Genomic DNA, 12,036 nt, shown 5'->3' on the forward strand with positions numbered 1-12,036 from the left:
TATATATATATATATATATATATATATATATATATATATATATATATATACGTATACTGTATATATACTGTATATATACTGTATATATATATGTGTATTTATGTACATACACACAGAATTTGAATGAGGTGCCCGTGCCACCATCATCTTGGTGGAACAGTACCAGCGGCTCTCTACTCACAGTGGGGGCTTTCTTTGGCCCCTGCGCAGAGCAAGAGCTTGGCCATGGGCACGTTGTTGGTCATGATGGCGATGTCGAGGGGCAGGAGGCCTTCGCTGTTGGGGGTGTTGAGATCCAGCTCCTCTAAGCTGTACTGGGAGAGCAGCAGCTGCACCAGGTCCAACTCCTGGTGCTCCACGGCTTCAAAGAGCGCTTCATTGCTCTGGAACTGTGACGCAAAGACGGTTTGCGGAGCGTTCAAGGAGAATACTGCTGAGTCGTATCAGCGATTTCACACACCCGCGGTGTTTAAACTTTGGCAACCGAAGAAGGGACCTGCTGATGTTAATACCTTCTTCCCAGTCTATTTTTAGACAACAATGTTCCCGTGCTTATTATTTTATTCCGACGTGGCCCGGGACTTACTATGGTGGTTTTGCGCAGCCTCTCCTTGTCTCCTCCCCGTCCCGACAGCACGCCGTCCTCCAAGGCGGAGGGGTTGGTGCTCACACGGAACTTTCCAGACAAGTTGCGGTAGAGGCGGCGAGCCGCGCTTGGCGAAGACAAGCTGGCTGACTTGCGGGCCGGGGTCGGCTGGTGGGCCTGGTCCCCCCTCATGGGCTGCGTCATCTTGCTTGAATCGGCCCTGCCAGAACAAACGGAGAAAAAAAAAAAAAAAAAAAAACGACATGGATGATGCTTGAGCTGCAATAAGCGCGTTACAACCTTAATTCTCTACGCGCCGCTACCACACGACGATGCGGATGACTCACGTTGCAGTAAATATCGGCCCTAAATGTCAGTTGTTGAACCCTTTTTAAAACCAAGAATTGATACAACATGTGTAGCTAAAACCAAAATGATTCATACCTGGCCAATTTTGGAGTTAAAAGTGATTCATTTGAATGTATTTAATAACTTTGATTTATACAGCGCCTTTCAAGGGTTTCGGCTGGAAACGACACAAAAAAGTGGCAAAGACTATTAGGCAGCAATAAAAAACTGTTTCACTTTGTAAATTATTCATATTATTGAGCCCTTAACTCATTCACTGCCATTAACGGCTAAGAAAGGAATGATATCGAAATGGTAAAAATATACTGAAATGTTAATAGAATCATTGCCTGGAATATATTGTGTTTTTTTTAGAGTAACAAGAACAAACTTTTATTGTATCTTTTTCAGGGATGTTCGATATCGCTTTTTGTGTGACCGACACCAGTATTTAACGAGTCATTACCGATAGCGATACCAAGTACTGATACTTTTGATTAGGTATGTTGAGGTTGACCACTTTTTTTAGACCGATATGAGTAGAAGGTCTCATCTCTAGTAGTCAAAGAAACCACTAGTACTACTATCTTTTATTTGGTGTTTCACTTTTGTTTTTACTTGGAGGTGACATTAGACAATTTAAATTGTGTTTTAATCCGTTCTGTGCTGAAAAAAAGAAATGATAGTGTTACATTTGGACTATACATGGCGTCTCTATATCTTCCTGAGACCCAATTGTGTCCATTGTAGCGGACATTGTTTTTGGTCGATATCTTTAGACTCATTAGGTGCTACCCAACCAAGTCCTAGTGTCCTCAGTATAGCACATCGTGGCCTTTCCAATGATGTGCCATGTGTTTGGTTGGGATTCAATCCACTTTGCTGTCTTGCCGAGACAAAATGGACACAACAGTGGACACAAATAAATAGACTGGGTCTCAGGAGTATAAGGCAATTTTTGACTCGTATCCCCCGTGATTAACGGGGAATCAAACACGAGCCATTACTGATCCATGGAGGGGTGATAAATAACTGATCTACCAAATTGGCTGCATGGGTGCATTGCATTAGTTTTGTCTTTTTTTCCAAGCGTCACATAATTGTACACGTGCGAGGGCAGCCTCGTCAGCGTCACCTCTCATGGAACGGATAAGCATCTTTTTTGCCTCTTGTGTCTGGGCACGGCCGGTATGGAGACTATGCTGTCTCCGGTCGGCCATGGGAACGCGGCGGACGAGCGTCTGCTCAGTGGTGTCGGCACACACTCAGCCGCTGAAGGAAATGTCAGCGGGAGCCTACAGGCGACAGTGACAGACTACGCGATAGGTCCCGCGCAGCAAACGGGAGGCGGGGAGATAAATGAAGCCCTCAAGTGGTAACTTTCAACAGCTTTCTCTCCTTCTGTTCCTTGCCGGGTCTCATTCATCTCCAGGCGCCCCCTCCGCCCCTGACCAACCGCCTCATGTTTCACATCATCGGCCTTCAATTAATCTGTTCCCGTGATTGTAATAGTGTCTGTACATGACATGTACTTCATGTGACACATCTTTTAAACGTAGTTAGGCGACGTCACATGGGAGTTGGGCTCAAACCTCGGAGAGAGATACTAGTTGCATCTGAGACTTTGGAAAGGACTCAACAGAGACATTCGTGGATCAGAATCTCATCACAATCTCCAGAACAGACCAAGTTAGGAAGGGCTTTAGAACTTGCGGCAGAAAAACCTAAGTCCTGAATCGTGAGACATTTGCTGGAAAAGTCCAAATTGCCAGAAACCATCTCAGGACACAAATGAGAAAAACACAAGATCTGAATCTCCATATAACTGCCAAAAGAAAGCAAATATCAGGGAAGCACTTCAGGACATAAAACAGATAAACACAAGTCCAGCATCTTAAGACAATGTTCAGAACAGAGCAAATCTGTGGAATGAGCTTCAGGACATGAAGCAATGAAACGTAATTGAATCTTTGGACAATGTCTGGGACAGACCAAATTGCCAGTTTTGGGGCCCAAATGAGAAAAGCACAAAAGATCAGAACCTCAAGACGATTGCTAGAACAGGCCACATTTCTAGAAAGTGCTTCTGGACATGAAGCAGAGAAACATACTACTTGGATCTTTGAACAGTGTCTGGATGAGTCAAACTGTCAGAAAAAGGCTCAGGACACAAGGGGAAGAAAACAAAAAGCGAATCTCAAGAGATTTGCCAGATCAGACCAAATTTTAAGGGAGAGCTTCAGGGCATCAAACAGAGAAAATAAATTCTGCATTTTAAGACAATCTCCAGGAATGATCAAATCACCAGAAAGAGCATCAGAACATAACACAGAGAAACCTAGGCCCTGAATCTTAAAATAATGTCTAGTCTAGACTAAATCCACAGAATCAACTGCAGGACACAAAAGACAAAAACACAAGACCTACATCTCAAGAAAAGTCCCAAGATAGATCAAGTCTATAGAAAGAGCTTCAGAACAAAAAAAGTCTTGAATCTTAAGACCATTCTAGGAAGATATTTAGAACATGAAGCAGATATACTAGTCTTGAATCTCATAACAAAACCAAAACCTGAGAAAAAAAAAAAAAACAAGATTGTCTTGACTTGACTGAGATTAGTTCCTTAAGAAAGGGGAATAAGGACAATTGTCCCTTGCTTTTTTTTCTCCTTTTTTTAACCCCTGGATGTTTGGGGATTTTTCACTAGCCGGGCCTTATTATCACCCATAATAGCAAACGTAACGATGCTGTATATTTATAAAATTGAAATGGGAAAATTTATTCTGTCATATTTAAGTATTATGACTTTTGAAGACATTTGCATTATGGGAGTCCAGGCTAAGCCAATCATTGAAATCATTGAAAGACTTGCAAATGTCATGTCGACTGCTATAGCCACCTAGTGGTTTTGGGGTGTCAACACAAAAATTTATATTGTGCTTTGTTTGCGGGTTGACAAAAATCAGGGAGAAATGCATGATAAAAATCGGGTTTTCAATACGGCTACGACTGAAAATATTTCCAGTTTTGAATGGCAGTAAATGAGCCAGACACGGGCATAATTTGACACCTATAAGGTGTGCCTCTTGGCCTCTTGTTTGCAAGCACGGCAGCCTGGTATATTGAAAGTCGTTGTGTTTTGACAATCTATGCAATATTTTAGCCTCCTCGTGTTTTTTTTTGTATGCTTTCCCTTTGATATCGTATAAAAAAGCCCCAGTTGGGTCAAAATTTCTCCCAGAGGTTAAAGGCTTCACTGTATATCATCCTGACCTTGGACATAACGGTGTTCCTTTGTACTTAGTTTTGACAGAGTTCGAGGACTCCACAAGTTGCAAATAACTCATTTCTTGTCGTTCAACTGGCTAAGCGACGGCGTCTTAAATGGGTTACGCCGAAAACGCATGGCACAAGATCATTCGCTGAACGAGCTGCCGCGGCGTCATCTATCAAAAGGTATCCAGCAGGACACTGACAAAACGTGTCAAGTCGAGAACATCTGTAGGAAAAATGTTATTTATATTCCCGCTGGGCTACGGACGTGCGAGTTGACACGAGCATGCCTGCGCACACAAAGCGGCCGGCGCACATGCGGCGCGTACAACAGCTGACAGCGGGCCGCACCGTGGCCACGCAAGCGGCCCCGAGCCCTTGCAACAGGCCCTTTTTCATGGGGCCGATACACCTAAAATACCCCCGCGATCCCCGTCTCTTCCCGCTCTGTCTCATCCATCTCCACTCCCTCCCGTAATAGACGCCTTATTTTAGACACCCTCGTGTTCCCGGCCGGACCGGGCCGAACCTATTCCAGTGTTCCAGATAAAGCGTGGCAGGTATTTGGAATAATTTTTCCATGGGCCTGGCCCGGAAGATAAAACGAGATATATTTGTAATGCGTGTGGCGATATCCCATTTCAAAGAGAAAGCTCATCGGAATTCGGCCCCGGGCTTATTGTTATTTGCCCGGGATGGAACAGATGACTTCCCCCCCCCCCCCCCCCCCCCCCCTCTCTATGTCGGCAGGACGGTGCCCCATCGCTCTCTGACGACATCAGGGAGCGTGCGTGTATGTGTGTGAGGTTGTATTTCTCAAAGAGGTGCGGGATTCTACATATGAAATTGTCATTTAACAATAATGAATCCGATTGTCATGTTGTTTCAATTTCGATTTTTTTGAATTACTTGGAAGCAAAAACTGCAGATGCCAAACCTGTAATTTAGTAGCACCGAAATCAGCTGCTGTTTAGGTCTATAACATGCGCCAATAAGAATTTAACAAAAAATATTTTTGTCATGTGTAGGCCACATCGGAATTTAAGATGCACCAACAACATTTTAACATTTTGTCTACAGGCTGCACTGGACTATAAGCCGCAGGTTGAAACAAGCAGAACATGGATGGTTTTTAAAAGTTATTTTTTTTTATTTAAACCATTTTTTTTTGTCAAAGTGCAACATTGCCTGCAAGTTTAGAAATAAAAGCAGCACCAACATAATTTCAACATAACACAGACACAGCCTATTAGAATACAACACCAACAAAACAGTAACACGCCTGATTGGGTTTGTTAGTAGTGTGTGCCCCCTGGTGGCAAGTAAAGTAAAGGTTCAAACTAAAAATAATACTTCTATAGTGTCTTCTTTTTATTTTGTTCACTAGGAATTTGCCCCCTGGTGGCTAGTTAAATACTGCATAATAAGATAAGCTGCAATGGACTATAAACCGCAGGGTTCAGAGTGTGAGAAAAAAGGTGCATCGTATAGTCGATTATCACACAATGAAACATAGTTTGGCAGAAAGCGAACAATTTTTTAAAATACAGTTCATGCAAGCACCTTCAGATGATGTCAAACTAAATATAAACTCATGAGAAATACATATTTTACTTAGACAATCAAGTCTAATTTTTTAGGTTGTTTTGCAACAAATGACAATATTTTTTGTGCGTATGTGTGTAAATATTCCCTGATAGTTGGTTCCAATACATACAAATGTGTCATACCTTTTTATTTTTCTTAAACATATCTTTGAGTTATTTTGAACCCAACTGTTTTCATAGAGTAAGTTTTATACAAAACAATATTAAATGTGCAAAATTGCACAATGCAATAATAAAAGAATATGATATATAATAAAAACAGTAATATGTAAGAAAGAAAATTCCTTAGCGAAAGATATGTTGCACATTTTTTGTAGTTTAACATTATGGAACGGATTAATAGCCGTTCCATTCATTTGAATGGGGGGAAATGATTTATGAGATTTGAGCATGACCAATTAGCAGTCATTTACATATGCCGCATGTTTTAGATAAACAAAACCTTAGAAATGCACAGTATATAAGCAAGTCACATTTGTTTGCTAGTCTTTTGTAGGGCTTCTATAATTTACACAAACTCCCCAAGTGAGCTCACGCAATGATCACAACGGGCCTACAAACAAGCACAACAGTCTTCCGCTGACGACAAACGTAAAGACCGCAAAGTCAGTCGCAGTTGAGGTCGAATATGTTTGCGCACGTTCTTCAACCCTGACAGCGATGATGTGAAAACCTCACTTATAAAAAGCTCCAACTGCTTAAAGGATTGCAGCCATGTTGGAGTACATTTCAAGGGAGCCACAAGTATGTACTTAACAGCTCATAAGAGGGGCTATCTCCAAAACATGTCAACGCGGGCAGCTGAGTGGAAAATTCTCCCCAATATGACCGTTCCTCGGTTCCATTGCGAAATGCATAGGGCACGCTTGACGACAGCCAGAAAAATCAATATTATTCAGATTGGCTGTCTGCGAGAAAATTTGCTCAGCTGAAAAAAACAAAAAAAAAGACCCCAAGTTGGTTTCATATTTTGGACCCGAATGACAGACTAATGCGTTTTAAATTCTTTGCTCGCCCTGACTTCAAACTCGGCCGTCAGTGTCGACATTTCGACCTGGCGGCGGTCGCTGGCGTTTATGTCGATCAAGCTTCTATTGCAAGACGCATTAGCGCTGACATGCATCGTTAGTTTCACCGAGGAGGTCATGATTTCGATGACGGCGTGCGCTTTGGTTTGCCGCTGGAAAGTGCGGATCAGATAAAGGTGTAGCTTTCCCATTCCAATGTAGTCATTTTCAATTCTAAGCAATTTTCTATTCTTTTAGTTTGTAATGTCTAGTTTGTGACTCGATACAATGAAATTAGGCCATGTACTGCTCTAGTTCATTTTAGCTAATGCTAAATGCTAACTTGGTGACAATAGTGCGAAAAAAGTCGGATTTTAGTTTGTCGAATACATTTTAAATTGTCTCGTCGATAATGAATAAGTGTTTCAATAGATGTTTGAAATGTCTGTGATTGGTCAGTGAACGCACCTCCAGTCAATTGTGCCAGTTGCTTATGATAGTTGAACACATGCTGTTTTGTTTTTTTGTGGAAAACTTTATTCATAAAAATGAAATTCGATTGGCACAACCTACTTCAGCTTGCGAGGTCTGATGTGATTTCCCATGATTCTTAGACACAGAAGCAGGAAGTAGATTTAGTTCTGGTATGCCACGAATGAGAACATGTGAACAATGTGAACAATGATTTTTTGTTAATTGGTTCATTGCTGCAGTAGAAAAAAAAAAGATTATCGCTGTGCGAACTCCGAACCCCACCCCCCCCAAAAAAAAACAAAAAACGGAGTTGCCGAAATCTATTGGGACTTGGAAAATCCTGGTGACCCCAAGAAATCTGGTCATCACTGTGACAAATGAGTGACTGACATACACATGAACTCAAAACAAATAATGACAAAAACTAAATGCTGCAATGCAACCTATGAAGAGTCAGTACTGGCAAAAACGGTCGAGACTTGGAAGACAAGACTCATAACCCGGACTGTCTGGGACATCTCCCCCTATTTACACTTACTGAGATGAATTTTTGACAGCTTGGGTTACTTTAGCTAAAACAGATTGACTTTGCCTAGCTTTAGCCTCAAGGCTAGCAGGCTTTAGCCTCAATGGGAGTCAGTTATGAAAGAAACAGATGTGTATGGGCGCTTAATATAATATTAAGGCAACAATAAGCCAATTTTAGCAAGAAATTCAGTAAATATTTTGTATATCTGGCTTAATAGCGCTGAAATAAATATAAACGTTGAAGTTTGCATAATGTGAGTTTTGTAACGCGTACTAGAGCAACTTGCACATTACTGCCTCCTCAGGATTGAAGTGGAACTGTAATATTTTTTATTTATTTTCTAATTATTTAAAAAAAAGCATGCCCTTTTTTCTTCTCAAAATAAAATAACGCTGTTCAATCTTACCACAAAAGACATTTGCTTTTAAACCCTGATTCAGATGTTTCCATCAATCATGGTTTTGACATGGTGTAATTTTGAATCTATATTTTTCTAAACGCTATTAAAATTGTTGATGTTTTCCTCAAGTACTTGGCAAAGGCCTCGGGGGCAGCTTAAATGTTGGTTAAATGTTTATATATACATTAGTAATGGCTTATTCCTCATTTTTCTGATTGAATTACATGATGGTGTTTGCTAAAATTATCCATGGCACCGACTTTCCACCAGTCAAGGCGGCCCGAAGAGCGCGCCGCGCTTATTTTCGCTTTGACTGAAGAATGGAAAGATTACAAGCAAAGATTACTCGAAATGTGTTTAAGACGGCCTGAAAGGCAACGTGTTGCTCTGGAAGGAGCGAGTCAACCGAGAGAGGACGAGCTTGCAAAAGTGACACACGCAAACGCACACACGCGCATGCTGAGCGAGTACGCTGGCCGCTCTAAATGTGGCTTGTAGAAGGAAATTCTGAAATCCGAGTCTTGGCACCAGACAGGCTGGAAGCAGGCAGGCTTCTGGACACAGAGCGCACACACAGCGAAGCGAGAGAGCGAGCGAGCGAGAGAGAGAGAGAGAGCGAGAGAGCATGGCGGGATGGCGGGCTTTATTACTAAATTCGTTTAGGCGTCCGCTCGCTTTGGCTTTTATCAGCTTAGAAGCAACGTGAGGCCGTGCCAACACGGTGACCTGCGGCGTCTCGCTCTGTCGGCATGGCGACAGCAACAAAAAAAGAAAAAAACGTCCCCGTTTGGGTGGATATGAAAACGCGGGCATGTGAAGTTTCGCCAAGACAATCGGATTGACTCCGAGCGCTCATTTTTTACGGACGCGGTTTTATGGAGGGATGTATCGGCTGCGTGTTCGGGTTTCGGCATTGCGTTTCACTCCGGCCCCCCTCCCAAAGGTGTCTTTACATCAGGACGACTTCACCACATGTGCGGCGCGCAGTCAAAAGGTTAAAGGACCTGAACAGTCGCGTATCTGACCTGCAGCTTTAAATACGGGCTACCGCTCCAAAAGAAATCACTGATAAACAGCCTCATTAAAACATTCCTGTGTGTGTGTAAAGGTTGAAAAAGGCTGGAAAATGTCCGGTGGATTGAAAAGAATTTGAGTGAATTTATGAAAATTAACTCCTTCAGGACGAGAGAAGAACATATGAAACGTAAAGTTGGAATAGATTTCTATTGGCGGGATTATTCATACAAATTATATATATATATATATATATATATATACATATATATATATATATATATATATATACATATATATATATATATATATATATATATATATATATATATATATATATATATATATATATATATATATATATATATATATGACCTCTTGACCTTACTAGGGATTTGGCAGCAGTCTTTAGTTGATTGGGCGTTATTGTTCTTCTTCTCAAGGGTGTAACATGTATGCTCAATAGGGTTTTAGTCAGGAGATTGACATGGACATTATTTGTTTTGCCAGTTTCAAAACTTATGAGCAAGACTGTACATACCATTCATCATCTTTAAATTGCATAAACCTATGTGCACTACTGTATGAATATACAGTACTGTATACGTTTATGTTAGGGCCCTAGAATATGTCAATTTATGAGTACAACTGTATTTACTGTATTACCGTTCACAACCCAGTACAACCTATGAGGACTACAGCGTAATAATATAGACATTTACAAATGCTAGGACCCGGGTTTGTAAAGTTATAAGCACAACTGTATATATCGCCACACCGTCTTTAAAGGATGTAAACTTATGAACACAACGTTATAAATAAATACACACAAGTTTGTATCAATTCTCACCATGAAAGACAATGTAAATCTGTGGGCACGAATGCATAAAAATGTGCAAGTCTATGTACTCTTGGGCCTTATAAGAACAACTGAATACAACTACTTACGAGCACTACTTGAACAAGTTTACATACTCTAGGTTTCTGAAACCTATGAGCACAACTGTATATAAGCAGAATATCACCATTTACCATAAGTGGGCAGATGTGACTGCCAATTGGTGATATATTTACAGTGGCCCTCATTTGTTTACATACCCTAAGGGTATGTACACTTTTAACCCTTGTGCAATATTTTGTCCAATCCTGTGATCTTTACATCAAAGGCATTTCACATCAAAGGGAAAGCATTGAAAGAAGACACCAGGGCGCTGAAATTTCACCCAGATGGATGTCAAATTGCGACACGGCACGACCACTTAGTTATCACGCAACCAGGAATTTTCTATTCCTTGCTTACCCTTCGGGATATACAGAATAAACTACTAAAAATATCATCATTCACCACTTCTAATGTATGCAAACCTGTGAACACAACTGTGTGTGTGTGTGTGTGTGTATAATATATATATATATATATATACACAATATATACACAACTGTGTGTGTGTGTGTGTGCGTCTCTCTCTCTCTCTCTCTCTCTCTCTCTCTCTCTCTCTCTCTCTCTCTCTCTCTCTCTCTCTCTCTCTCTCTCTATATATATATATATATATATATATATATATATATATACAGTATGTACATATATATACACACACAGTATTATAATACTCCCCGGACATGGGTGTCAAACCCATTTTTATCATTGGCTTCATTGCTGTTGTAGTTTTTGTCGGAGGGCCAGTATGAATGTTAAGTCAAACTTTAAACGCGTTCATAAACACACGTACCCAGTTTTGAAGTCAGAGGCCGGCAAAAACTCTTCAAAAGAGAGAAAAAAACGCTTGGTGTTTTGGTGTTTTTCCCCACCAAATTTTTAAGAGGAAGAAAACTTGCAAGTTTGATCATTTAGCCAGAAACCTGAATTCAAATTAGCATGTTGCGGGCCGCATAAAACGATGTGGTGGGCCTGAACTGGCCCCCGGGCCTTGAGTTTGACACCCGCGCTCTAGGCTATGTAAATCTATGAGCATTAACGTATACATCAATACATCTACAACTAGTTGGCAAAAATAAAGTTCCGATCATGAATTTACACATCTCGGGGTATGAAAACCTATGAGCGCAACTGCATACATGGATATGAAATCTTTTTTTTTTTAACATTTTCTCATTATTTTGACATCCACCCCCGCCGATCAATCCCCTCATCCCGCGAGGTGAACTTTTCCCGCAGTTTCCGGCGAAATGCTGAAAGAGTGTCGCGGCGGCCGGAGCGGCGCATCTGTTCCCGGTCACAGTTATTAAAAGGGTAACACAACCTTGTAGGTATTAACTCATACATGACTCGCTTTGAAGTGTGAGCCGTGTGCATAATTGGAGAGCTGGAACAAACTGTGAAAGACGGCGTGTCCGCGCAAGCTACAGGACGGCACGATGTTTATCTCCTCACCTCCTAACGCTCTTTTTTATCTTGTCCTCTCTGGCCGGCTCGTTTGGCCGCCTCTCCCTAGGGAAGTGGGCGGCGGCCTGTATGTTTAACCTTTGAGGTGGGCCTGCTGTGCCCGAGCAAGGCTTGCCACCTGTTGGCTCCATCTTACTGGTGTGTGCGTGTGTGTGTGTGTGTAAAAAGCAGAGGTAAATCTCTTAATTTTGATGAGCGGAGACAAGCGGAGTCGCCGCGGGGATGCGGCGGCGGTGCTGATGTTCTCAGGAAAGGGGGCGGGGGCGCCTGGCTCACACATCCAGCGACGTACGCGGCAACTGGACCCCTCCTCTGTCAGGGGCTCGGTGACACCATGTCTCCCACGGGCGATTGAGGGCCCAGCCTGGGTGGCTCCAGGCCTTGTGTGTCTCTC

General features: G+C 41.9%; 1 protein-coding gene across 3 annotated transcripts in view; it reads right to left on the reverse strand.

Moving 5' to 3' along the window:
* Window positions 1-12,036, reverse strand: part of ankfn1b (ankyrin repeat and fibronectin type III domain containing 1b) — a 136,238-nt gene that overhangs the window by 23,339 nt on the left and 100,863 nt on the right. For all 3 annotated transcript variants that reach the window (XM_088439874.1, XM_088439873.1, XM_088439875.1), the window contains 2 exons: window positions 587-806; window positions 182-389 (listed from right to left, as the gene is read on the reverse strand). In XM_088439874.1, the coding sequence (XP_088296000.1) occupies window positions 182-389; window positions 587-806 (428 nt within the window). The remainder of the gene's footprint in view (window positions 1-181; window positions 390-586; window positions 807-12,036) is intronic.

The sequence above is a fragment of the Hippichthys cyanospilos genome, chromosome 17 (genome assembly GCF_059441005.1).
Source record: "Hippichthys cyanospilos isolate Australia breed blue-spotted pipefish chromosome 17, RoL_Hcya_1.0, whole genome shotgun sequence".
Classification (NCBI taxonomy): Eukaryota; Metazoa; Chordata; class Actinopteri; order Syngnathiformes; family Syngnathidae; genus Hippichthys; species Hippichthys cyanospilos.